At 39.3% G+C, this 13,572-nt stretch overlaps 1 protein-coding gene across 4 annotated transcripts in view; it reads right to left on the bottom strand.

The window, feature by feature from the left end:
* C14H18orf25 (chromosome 14 C18orf25 homolog) overlaps positions 1–13,572 on the bottom strand; it is a 77,957-nt gene that overhangs the window by 40,262 nt on the left and 24,123 nt on the right. For all 4 annotated transcript variants that reach the window (XM_029921957.1, XM_029921956.1, XM_029921954.1 and 1 more), the window contains exon 2: positions 1,977–2,761. In XM_029921957.1, coding sequence (XP_029777817.1) covers positions 1,977–2,691 — 715 coding nt within the window. In that variant the 5' untranslated portion in view covers positions 2,692–2,761. The remainder of the gene's footprint in view (positions 1–1,976; positions 2,762–13,572) is intronic.

Below are 13,572 nucleotides of genomic sequence, written 5' to 3' on the forward strand. Positions count from 1 at the left end.
TGTCACAATTTTTTAGGGGTAGCAATATAGACAGTTGAAATGAACTTCCTAATATTTAAACTTAGGCGGTTCCCTCTTTTGCTGCTTTGCATACACACTTGTATGAACAGTACCTCCTGAAACTGGGCAGTGTGCACAGTCTCAGCAGTCACATACATGGCTCAGCACCTTACCTATCACCTGATTCTCCGTGACTACCTCAGAAAATTCTACAAACTTCCAAAAGCCAGAAAGTTACTAAGTGATGTGAGCAAAAAAAAAGTTAAATCCTAGATTCAGATAATTTGGTCTTTTGGTTTGTATACATTTCAGAATAGACAAGAAACAGACTGGTGTTTTAAAGTTTTACACACTGGTGAAAGGAGCCAATTACCAAGGAAGTTTGGATAATAGAAACAAAGCACAACTCATCTATGTAAGCCGAACAGGCAGAGTGGCCATGAAGACATTTCTCGTGCCACCTCTATAACTGGATCTATTTTCAAAGAGAATTTTGTTCACCTGCCTTCTTTTCCCTTTCCATAAGGAGGTAAAATATTGGGGTGGTTACCTAAAAATCTGTTCAGTGAGTGAAATAAAGCACTGTATCATCTTGATTAATAGATTAGAATGCAGAACATAAGAGAGCATGAATAAACAATTTTACAGGTGTTAATCAAGCTTTCTTAAACATATTATTTAATGTAAAACTGAAATATACCTAGAACCTGCCTGAAGAACAACCCCAAAGTCTGCTTCTTTCGTGCTTTCAACTGATGAACTTCAATTAAATCCCCTCCCGCCAGCAATTTTAACACAGGGAACTACCAAACAAATTCAACAGATACTAAAACAGTAAGCATTTCTAATTGTTAAAAACTCATATTTAATGTACTATATGGATAAGACGTATTATAAGATGAACACCTATAAAATCGTTGTTACTGAGTTTATAGAAGTTTGGTTGACTATAGATTTAATTAACCAATATGATTTTTCTTGAAATATTCTTTGTATATCAGCAATATGCTGTCTTCACATGTAGAAACAAAGATTTCAGAAAACTAGGAGGAAAAAACAATCACCCATAAAATTTTAAAAACCAAAACCTCCCTCTCTTTAATGTAGCAATAAACAATGCTGTCATTATCTACTAAATGCCATGTAGTTTATAAAATGTTTCTAAGCATAAGAGTCTCTTCAATAATGAGAATTCACCAATTAAGAACCATTTAGACTTCGTCTTTCTTCCACCTTGAACTCTCAAGACTGCCTTTGTAGTACATAGTACCAGTGATGATAATATGGAGAAAATAGATAAGTCAAACATGTAATAAATTACAGACCCTTACACACCAATGAGAGCTAGAATAAACAGACTTCTATCAAATTTCTTAAAGCTTGGGGGACTAAGGGGAAAATTCCGCAAAAAGCATTCTTTTCAAAGCAAGTGAAAACTTAGAATAGAAAAATGTGCCACAAGGGTAACTATCTTATCATGCGCTGAACTGGGGGGAAACGCATAAAACTATGATTTTAGGAGGAACAGTTATTAGAAAACTTTAATGGAAGACAAAACATGTTATTCCAGACACCGTAAGCTCGAGTACAGTGGCTATATAATAAAGCAAGGTGCCTATTCCTGAGGAGGATTTACTTAGTAATAATGCTGAACAGTGAGTATTAAATCTGAGCAGTGCTAAAAAGGCAATGATGGGAGTTCAGGTAATGGGTTACAGAGAAAGGTAATTCCATTACTTAAAAATAATCTTGTCCCTACCATTAACCATTCAAATATTTTTTGATGTGCAAAAGTGCACTGGAAACCTCAGAACAGGTTTTTAAATTGGCCATGTCTCGTTAATACACTGCAGTCTTCAAATTTACACAGAGCTGCAGGTCTCCTGGATTTTTTCAAGTGTCACTCATCTAACTCGGCCTGACAGCTTAGAAATGCCATCGGTTGCTCTACAGTCAGTTTAAAAAACATCCTCTACCTGGTATCTCTGCAGTGATTGTCTTGCTGCTCCCTGAAACCTCTTCATCATCATCTGATGAGCTCGTGCTTGAGTCACAAGTCAGGTCACTATCACTGGTACTACTGTCCTGCAATAGGTTATATTTCTTCCGCGCAGCAGCCTCCCTTTTCTGTCTCAGTAGCCTGATTCTCTCCTTGTGCTTCTGGCTCCGATGACCTTTAACCTTGGCAACTCGGCCATTCTGTTTATCACTGGATTGCCGGTTTTTCTTGGCAGCCATAGTAGATGTTTCACTTTCAGATCGGGACCGCCGAGATTTGCGCCCAACTGTGGCACCAGACACTCCAGAAGGGTCTCCTTCCACTGTTGTTTCTGCCTGGGAGGGTTCATTCTCTTCTGCAGAAGACAAGGTATCTGAATCAGCCAGGTGACCACTAGAGGAAGGGGAAAGCATGCAGTGATTAGAGGAGTCACTCTCATAAACTCGGCCAGTTGTTGGCTTGTCACTCTCTGTGGATGCTAACTGAGACTCAGAAGAGTCCCTTCTCAGTTCCATCAACAAGCAGGGCATTGAAGAAAGAACTGTAGAATCCACTACCCCATCTTTCTGAACTTGAGGTTCCAGTTCTACAGATCCATCCTCCTCCTTAGCTGTCTCTTGTTCAGATGGTTTCGGTGGGACTTCAGACTCAATGAGTTCTTCGACTTTTCCCACTGCCTCCTCCATCTTCATTTCAGACTTTCAAGTTCAATCATGGAGCAGAGTCTAGGAAACTAGGTCAAAGATGCAACAGGAAAACAACCTGTACAAAAACACACAAAAATCAATAAACAGAAATGACAGATTATTTAATGAACACGACATGCCTACCTTTCTAAATGGGTACCAAATGTTACCATCACACAGACCTTTAAAATATGTTTATCTGCCTGATTAACAAATTCAAAGAACTTAGTATTATCAAAATACTAACATACACAACTATATACACAACTACAAACAATGGCACAATACTTATCCTTAATTACTGAACTTGCAAGCCCAGCAAGCAACCAAAGATTTTCAACTTTAAAACCTTTTGTAAGATGTTCGAAAAACGAAGCCTCAAAACTCTGATACAGTGAAATATGTACATGCTGACTTTAACATAAATGAAAAATAGTAATTCCCAAAAAATCTGGAAATGAGATTTTTCAAAAATCTCATAAACAAGTTAACTAGAATAATTACTTTTATACTCAAATCCTCAAACAGAAGAAGCTACAGTGGATTAACATCAAATGTACACTTGTGTTTAAAAAAACCTTCAACCACATGCATCTGGCAAATGAGCACCCAAAGTAACTATGCATCAAACTACTTGTTATTCCTCTCAGGAAGAACTGCTTTAGAGGGGTATTAAGATGCCAGGCCTAGAGTGCTGGGTGGCTAAGTCAGTTAAGTGTCTAACTCGATTTCGGCCCAGGTTGTGATTTCATGGTTTATGGAACTGAGCCCTGTATCAGGCTCCCTGCTGGAAGTGTGGATTCTCTCTCCTTTGGATTCTCTCTCTGGCCCCCCTCCCCAGCTCTCGTGCTCACTCACTCACTCTCTCTCGCTCTCTCTCTCAAAATACATAAATAAACTTAAAAAAAAAGATGCCAGGCCTGATGATACTATTTCCTCATGGTCCTTCCTAGTTCCCGCCTACCTCTCATCAGGCTGAATGCTAGCCTAGTGTTTCAACATGTTTTGTTTCATAAACAATAGCCACTAAATACAGGTCAACTACTCTGTGAACCTCGTAGTATACTCTAGTCTATGAATGATTTAGGGGGCTTAAGAGAAAACACCCTACATACGTTTTCCACCTTCTATGCTAACTTTAGAACCTAACATCCTTCCCCCACAGGATGCACTACAGCTCCACTTAATCATGGAGAAACAGGAAATTATCTTTAACCACAAAAGCTGTGACCCATACAGACTTCATTAACTGGTAGTTTGGTTTTAAAAGAATGATGCTGGGATGTCTGGGTGGCTCAGCTGGTTAGGCATACAACTTCGGCTCAGGTCATGATCTCGCAACTCATGGGTTTGAGCCCCGCATCAGGCTCTGTGCTGACACTGCAGCCTGCTTCAGATTCTGTGTCTCCTCAGTCTCTGCCCCTCCCTCCCTTTCTCTCTCTCTCTCTCTGTCTAAAAAATAAACACTTAAAAAAAAAACAGTTTAAAAAAAAAAATACAAGAATGATGTTAAGAATGTGCAAGGCAGGGGCGCCTGGGTGGCTCAGTCGGTTAAGCCTCCGGCTTCGGCTCAGGTCAGAGCTCAATTCGTGGGTTCGGGCCCCGCATCAGGCTCTCTGTTGACAGCCAGCTCAGAGCCTGTAACCTGCTTCCGGTTCTGTGTCTCCTTCTCTCTCTGTCCCTCCCCCTCTCATGCTCTGTCTCTTTCTGTACCAAAAATAAATAAAACATTTAAAAAAAAAAAAAGAATGTGCAAGGCAAGTAAATACCTCAGTCTGTACATGGGATGCCATAGAAAGCAGTTATCATGATGTCCCATTGGTAACAGACAAACTTAAACACTAAGCGAGACAGCGTGCTCGTCAGGAGCTGCAGACAACTCTACTGCTGACAGCAACTAGAAGATACTTGGAAAATCATTTTATTAATCTAACATGCCACGGCTACTTTCTGCTTACCATAAACATGAATAATCTATATTACTCTATTTTGTTTTTCATGGCCTTATTCTCAGCTGCTGATAAAAGAGACATTCTGACAAAGATTCCTAAACATATTCATGAAAACCAGAACATTTACGGCCAATGGAAACATTAATTTAAAACAATCTCATATGTAGCCTATTTTATAAGCATAATTGCAATGTTACTAATTTTTAAGTTAAATAAAAACATAGGCATACATGTTATTCCTAAAACCATTCCAAAAGGAATGTAACACCTCTGAAAGCCAACAGAGGGAGTAAAAGTTAAACCAGAAAACTGCCAGTGTCATAACTAAAGCATGCTGGCAATATAAACAGGAAATAAAATATTCATACATATGAAATACCTCATATATGAGGAATAAACAAAGATTTTTCTAACAACAAAAATGAGAGGTGAGTCTTCTGCAGGGAATGAAGTTAATATTTCTGCAATAAAAAAATGTTCTTACAGCTGAAATAAAATTTGAGAAATATACTCAAATGAAATTAATGTCAGCCATAAAGCACAAGAATCAAAAGTCTCAAATTAATTTTTGAAAGCAGAAGGTACTGGACCTTTATGAAGTATATAACATCAGGTTGAAAAGTAAATATGTTAACATGACCATAAAAATCTTGTTTCTTCAGTAAATAGTGTGGGTGAGACAAATCAATCTAAACTGCTTTTCACTGTAGGAAAATGGAACATCAGTATTTTCAATATGACAAACCAGTCAAATGATTATCTTTCATTTCAAGATCCTTACATCTAAGAATTAATTGAAATTTACAATACACCAGTCAGAATAGCTAAAATTAACAACTCAGGCAACAACAGATGTTGGCGAGGATGTGCAGAAAGAGGATCTCCTTTTGCATCGTGGTGGGAATGCAAACTGGTGCAGCCACTCTGGAGAACAGTAGGGAAGTTCCTCGAAAAATTAAAAATAGAACTACCTTACTACCCAGCAACTGCACTACTAGGTATATATCCAAGGGATACAGGTATACTGTTTCAAAGGAGCACATGCACCCCAATGTTTATAACAGCATTATCAACAATAGCTAAAAGTATGGAAAGAACCCAAATGTCCATCAACAGATGAATGGATAAAGAACATGTGGGGGGGGTGTGTGTGGGTGTGCGTGTGCATACACACCCACACACTCATGCACGCGCACACCCACACCCACACACACACACACACACACACACATACACACACAGTGGAGTATTACACAGCAATCAAAAAGAATGAAATCTTCCCATTTGCAAGAACGTGGATAGAACTATAGGGTATTATGCTAAGTGAAACAAGTCAGAGAAAGAAAAATATCCTATGACTTCACTCGTATGTAGATTTTAAGATACAAAACATGAACATAAGGAAAGGGAAGCAAAAATAATATAAAAACAAGGAGGGAGACAAAACAAGAGACACTTAAATACAGAGAACAAACTGAGGGTTGCTGGAGGGGTTGTGGGTGGGGGGATGAGCTAAATGGGTAAGGGACATTAAGGAAGACACCTTTTTGGGAAGAGCACTGGGTGTTATACATAGGGGATTAATCAATCACTGGAATCTACTCCTGAAAACATTATTGTACTATATGCTAACTTGGGTGTAATTTAGAAAGAAAAGAAAAGGAAGGGGAAGGGAGAAAAGGAGGAAGACAGGAAAGCAGGAAGGAAGGAAGCAAGCAAGCAAGGAAGAAAGAAAACAGGGGGAGAGAAAGGGAAGGAGGGAGAGAGAGGGAGGGAGAGAAAAGAAGAAAAAGAAATTAACAATGACTTTTACTGGGGCATCTGGGTGGCTCAGTCGGCTGAGCATCCAGCTTCGGCTCAAGTCATGATCTCACAGTCGTGGGTTCAAGCCCCGCATCAGGCTCTGTGCTGACAGCTAGCTCAGAGCTTGGAACCTGCTTCCGATTCTGTGTCTCCCTCTCTCTCTGACCCTCCCCTGCTCACTCTCTCTCTCTCTCTCTCTCAAAAACAAATAAAACATTTTTAAAAAACTTTTTTTAAACAAAGGACTTTAAAAAAATTTTTTTTTGTTTATTTATTTTTGAGACAGAGAGAGACAGAGCACGAGCGGGGGAGAGGCAGAGGGCGAGAAGGAAACACAGAATCTGAAATAGGCTCCAGGTTCTGAGCTGCCAGCACAGAACCCGATACGGGGCTCAAACCAATGAACTGCGAGATCATGACCTGAGCCAAAATCAGACACTTAGACTGAGCCAGCCAGGCACCCCTAAACAATGACTTTTACTGACTAAGAAAGCAATTTTAATCACAAACACTAGCATCATTAATAGGACACCAGTTAGCTCATAGTGGTATGTCCATACAATGTGGCCATGAAGGATGAAAAGGTTCTTTAATACACTAATATGAAGCAATTTTCAATACAAAATGTTAAATGAACAAAAAAGGTACATAAACCATTTGTGCAAACAAAGAACAAAATTATATTCATATATGAGTTTGTCTATAGATGTACAGAACCTCTAGGAGGATACTTAAGAAAATAGTAACTCCAGCTACTCCGGGAAGGAAAGGAAGCAAACGAGGGGAACAGGAATCAAAAGACCTTTCTACTGTACGAAGTCTTTACATCTTGAATTTACTATCATGTACAAGTTATTATCTATTCAAAAATCCACTCTAGCATAAAAGTCTACTGAAAAGTCTCCTGAAGAAAAGGGGACTTGGCCTTTTCTGCTCATGACACCAACTACTTACTGTTCCAGTCAAATTTAGTCACTGAAGTATAATATAGTTACCTCCTGTAGTGGAATTTTGTTATCATTCATAAAACGCAAGAAAAAAAAGTCACAGAAAGTGAAAATAGAAGTTCTGACAACTCTGCAGAATAAAAATGAAGTACCCTAAACATAGGGAGAAAAGATGTCATATGTATAGAAAATAGTAATCTTCCCAAAGAACCAGAGTATTTACTGCATACTGTTTTTGGTAAGGGAAAATATGTGTATTTTTTTAATAGAGGTAATCAAAAGTAGCTGGTAGCAAAAATATAAAACTATCAAATGATACCTGCATCTTATAAATGAGATAAAAGGCTCTCAACCACCTGGTTTAACATTCAGTAAATTTACAATGAAGTATTAAATAAACAGCATATAGCACTTAGTTATTTTTATTTACTTTCTACCATACTGTTCTAATCTATACTCCACAGTTGGTCCCCTTCTCCCTGGATATTACAGTTAATCCCCCCTCATTTCCCTAGAGCTCTTTTTGATTATTCTTTAGCATTCATTAACCGCTCAGCTCAAATGGATTGTCCACCCACCCATCCATCCATCATCCATTCATGTGGGAAAAAATCCTTCTCCTACTTACTACCTCAATCTCACATCTCCTCCTCCAAATACCATTCTCTTCTTTCACAGCCAACCTCATTAAAAGAGTTGTCTAAATTCCCTTCCTCTATTTCTTTACTTCTCGTACTCCTCCAACCCAATTCCATCTCACATCTGCTTTTATCACACCTGAAGAACAGGTCATTAATGACCCCCATACCTCTAAATCCAACATACCTATAAATTCAACATAGTTTGGCCCTCATCTTACTTAATGTCTAAGAAACATTCTATGCTTTTCCACTCCTTCTCCCCCTTACACTAATGTTTTTCTTTGGCTTCCAGGCTTCTTTTCTTCTGATTGCTCCTTCTCAGCCTACTTTATAGACTTGACTTCCTCTACCAAACTTCAGGCATTAGTCTAAAGGTAGATAGGTCCTTTCCACACCCATCAAAGTAATCTTTTCTACATCCAGTTTCCAATTCCATCCCATATACCAGTAATTCTGTCTCTCCATCTCAGCTTTTCTCCAAGCTCTATACCAGTCTAGCAAATAGCCACTTGACACCTGCATTTAGATTTCATAAAGGCCAAATTACCATCTCTTCATGTCCAAAACCAAATCAGCCATCTCTGAACTACCCCACTCTGTTCTTCTCTAACTTTCCCTAGCTCAATAAAAATAGCATCACTACTTCAGTTGCCCCTATCAAAAACCTAAGGGTTATCCTTGACAATGCCTTCTCCTTTACTTATTGCATCCCATCATTTGCTAATTCCTATTGATCCTACCTCCTTATATTTCCAGACTACTATTTTCCATCCATGGTCAACCACTCTAAACACAACCTCCATTATTTATTTTTCAATAGAACCATTGACAACCATCATCTCCTCTCTCCATATTCAGTCTTGCTCCTGGCCCACCAACCAGAGCTCCATACAGCAGGCAGAAGAATATTTTTACAAGGCAAATACGACATGTTTATATGAGAAAGGTTTTCTTGTTTTGTTTTTTGGGGTTTTTTTTTTAGATTCCACATAAAGTACTGTTTTTAATGTCTCACAAGGTTGGAATGGGGATGAACAAGAGGAAAGTATCAAGGCAACCTGAGATTTATGTGAGTTTCTCTCTCCCCTTTATAAAGGATTATATGCAGACCTTAAGGCAGAAATTACTGTCAAGACAAAAGGTGTCATTCTAATTTTCATGGCCCAGTGATAAACAGAATGGGAATCTGTGGAAGTTCCTTCTGATCACAAATTTTTCAAGGCAGTAGAAACCAAGGTCATTGTTAAGTGGGAAGACAAATGAGGTGCTGTTGAGGTTGATCAGAGGAGCAGGTATGAAAAAGTAGGGAGAAGTTTAGACAGTAGGGAAGTACAGTGTAGAATTTCCAGGCAGTAACAAGGGCCCACTTTAGGGGCTGGAGTACACATTTCATGGGAGACTGGCGCACATGGTTATGTTTTTCTCCTCTGAAGTTCAGCTGTGGAAGTCCAAACCCAGAGGAGGAAGCAATTTAACCAGAATTCTAGTTCCACCAAGCAAGCAGAAAGGTACAAGAAACAAACAAAAGTGCATGCAAGGAAATGACTAGAACTATCACGTCCAGAAGGTACAGGGCAGTGAAAATGCCCAATGGAATGGACATCCCAGTAGAGATAAGGTACTACAGTGAACTGGAAAAGAGAAGGCAGTAGCGCAAGAGCACGGTGAATGAAACAGATTATGGAAGGGTTGCATTTACTGGTAACTGTGAAGATCTAAAATAGTCCTACTCAAAATGATGTTCTTAAAGGACTATCTTAAAGAAATTAAGAGCAATTGATTAGAAACTTTGAGCGATTTGATACTGTCATGACAATCAAACAGCATTTCAATTTCCTAGTAATTAGTTTACTGTATTTTACCAAAGAAAATGTACCAATGTTGGATTGGAAATAAAAATACACTGGTCTGGGGCGCCTAGGTGGCTCAGTCAATTAAGCATCTCTCTCTCTCTTTTTTTTTTTAATGTTTATTTATTCTTGAGAGATAGAGAGAGACAGAGCATGAGCAGGGAGGGGCAGAGAGAAGGGGAGACACAGAATCCAAAGCAGGCTCCAGGCTCTGGGCTGTCAGTAGCACAAACCCACAAACCGCGAGATCATTACCTGGGCCGAAGTCGGTCACCCAAATGACTGAGACACCCATGTGCCCCAAGCATCTGACTCTTATTTGGCTCAAGTCATGGTCTCACAGTTTCGCAGAATTTGAGGCCCCATGTGTGACTCTGTGCGGACATGTGGAGCCTGCTTTGGATTTCTCCTTCTCTCTCTGCACCTCTCCTTGCATTCTGTGTCTCTCACAAAATAAATAAATGAACTTAAAAAAAAAAAACTGGTCCTAAAAACAGAAAAAATACTGATCTTTCAAAATAGTTAATTCTAGAAGCACTGGTTAGAGTATAACTGTGGAAATAAGTGGCTGAGGAAGAGAACAAAATCATTACAGGAGAGTTCAAAGAACTGAGTGGGCAGTTCCAGAAGGATCATCTGTGTACACTGAAATCACCAAAAATTAACAATAATAATGGACAAAATGACACTAAGCAAAGAACAAATATCATCACAGCATAAGGGCTCAGTGGTTGAAAGCTGACAGCAATGATCTGGAAAGTGGCAATGAAAATAAGGACACCCAAGCCAGAAGGTAAGCATAGCCACTCCCCTCCGCAAGGTCAACAGTGTCCTCAGTGGAAACCCACGTTGCTATTAGTGTAAGAAGGTAAAGGGGAAGTTCAGAGAGGAAGTTAAGAATATTGGTGATTGTGCTGATGATGAACTAAAGTAGAAGTGAGATGGAGAAGGAGGGGAAGGAAAAGAACAGGGACTGTGCAGGGCTTTCTGAAGATTAGAGTGCAGGAAATGAGGGGTGACAGAAATTTGGAGCTGCCTGTGTTAACACTCGTGAAACAAAAACTTCTATAAACTACTCAGATGTTTTCTTTTTCATTCTATACATTGAAAACATTTAGTGTTGGTCATGACTCAGTCAACTGATTTCACAACCCAGTAGGTGGTGACCTAAAACTTGAAAAACATTGTCTAGAGAAACACATGGGTCACAGCAGCTGTTTCTGAGACAGACAAAACAAAAACAAAACATCTACTAACAAACAGTGGAATAGAAAAATTCTGGTACAAAAAGGAACATATAGGACTGGTAACAAAAAGACGATTACATCGACAGGGATAAAACAATAGAAACAATGGTAAGCAAAAAAGAAGAATAAGAAATTGCAAAATAAAAAAAACCTGTATCATTCAGTGTACATAAAGTCCAAACTAAGACAAAATGAAATGACATAATATATATGGATACCCAGCTGTGAAGTAAACTACTTTAAAAAGCAAAGGAATGGTTACCAAAACATCAGGATAGTGGTTACTATCAGGATAGTTCTCCAGAGTGAAGCAGAGGTGCTAGATTATGAGTATGTAGGGTTTCCTGCAGGGCAGGACTTCTGGCTCTGTGCAAGAGATGGGGTCAGCAAAACCCCCCAAAATGTAATTATAAGGCATGACAAAATTTAAACAATCATTTCAGAGCTCCAGTAATCTGTCAAAAGCATACACAAAAAGTACTGATATTTAAAAACCTGCAGGATTTTTGTTAAGAGTAGTGGGGATCTGTGGTGTTCTTGCCTGGGATGCTCCCACTCCTTCCCCCAAGTCCTGGAGCTCAACAGGTTCAGCCTAACTCCGCACAACAGGCCTGGAGGATCTGAGGATCTACTTTTGCACTTACAAAGGGGCCTCACTCAAGTGGACCGCTGGCCACACCTACGCCCAGGGGCTTAGAGGGGCAAGTGACTGTCTCAGCAGCAGGCCAGCAAGGAGGCCAAGGATTCCACAGCCTGAGGATATGATCACGAATGGGCCAAGAAGATTCTTGGCTAAGGCTGCAAGATTCTGCAGAGAAAATGCCAAACGGTCCAAGAGAGTAAAAAAAAAAAAAAAAAAAAAGGCCAGGCAGAAATGCTTTCACCCATCCATGTACATATCCATCAGTTTAGAACAAAAATCCTTATTGATGAGAGGTATTTGAACAAAATTTCTGTCCAAGTACTGGCTGATCAGTAAACCGTGTTGGAAATGACAAAAGCAACCATTAGAATGCCAGGTTTAAGATTTTAAATAGGAAAAAAATCAAAAATAAAAAACCGAGCAGAGACATAAGCAACAACACATTGAAGCAGAGACAGGTTTCGGATTTACCAATTACCTAAACAAAAAAAGTGTAACACTTTCAAAGGGATAAATAATAAGAATCCAAAGCTGCTGCAATATATTATCTAAAATGTCCAGTTTACAAGAAAAAATTGATACCTTTAAAAACAGGAAATGTGGGGCACCTGGGTGGCTCAGTTGCTTAAGTGTCTGACTTCAGCGCAGGTCATGATCTCATGGTTGATGAGTTCGAGCCTGCATCGGGCTCTGTGTTGACAGCTCAGAGCCTGAAGCCTGCTTGAGATTCTGTGTCTCCCTCTCTCTCTGACCCTCCCCCACTGATGCTCTGTCTCTCTCTGTCTCAAAAATAAATATAAACATTTAAAAAAGTTAAAAAATAGGAAATGTGACTCATACACAGGAGATATAAGCAGTCACTAGAAAAACAAGTGTCCTCAGATGGACTTCACGAAGATTTCAAAAGAGCTATTTTAAATATATTCAAAGTACTAAAGAAAAATATAATTTAGGAATTAAAGTATGGCAACAATGAGTCAACAAGTAGATAATCTCAACAAAGAAACAAATAATCAACAGAACCGAATGACATTCTGCAATTGAGAAATATATAAATTGAAAAATTTCGCTACAAGGGCTCAACAACTGGTTCAAGATAACAGAATAAAGAAATCAGTGAACAAAATGGTAAGTCAATAGAAACTGTGCAATCAGAAGAATAGAAAGAAAAAGAAAAAGAATAAAGAAAAATGAACAGGGCCTCTGAAACACAAAGGACAATGTCAAGAATATCAACATGTAATAGAACTCCCTTATGACCCAGAATAAGCACTGCTAGGGATTTACCCAAAGGATACAGGAGTGCTGATGCATAGGAGCACATGTACCCCAATGTTCATAGCTGCACTGTCAACAATAGCCAAAACATGGAAAGAGCCTAAATGTCCATCACCTGATGAGTGGATCAAGAAGAGGTGGTATATATACACAATGGAGTATTACATGGCAATGAGAAAGAATGACATATGGCCATTTGTAGCAACGTGGATGGACCTCGAGGGTGCATGCTAAGTGAAATAAGTCAGGCGGAGAAGGACAGATACCATATGTTTGCACTCATAGGTCTGACAGGAGACCAGGAGAAACCTAATGGAGGATCAGGGGGAGGGGAAGTGGGAATGTGTTGGGGAGAGAGAGGGACACAAAACTTGAGAGACTACTGAATACTGAAAACGAACTGAGGGTTGAAGGGGAAGAGGGAGGGGGGAAAAGAGGTGGTGGTGATGGAGGAGGGCACTTGTGGGGAAGAGCACTGGGTGTTGTATGGAAACCAACTTGACAATAAACTATTAAAAAAAAAAAA

This window comes from Suricata suricatta, chromosome 14 (genome assembly GCF_006229205.1).
Source record: "Suricata suricatta isolate VVHF042 chromosome 14, meerkat_22Aug2017_6uvM2_HiC, whole genome shotgun sequence".
Lineage (NCBI taxonomy): Eukaryota > Metazoa > Chordata > Mammalia > Carnivora > Herpestidae > Suricata > Suricata suricatta.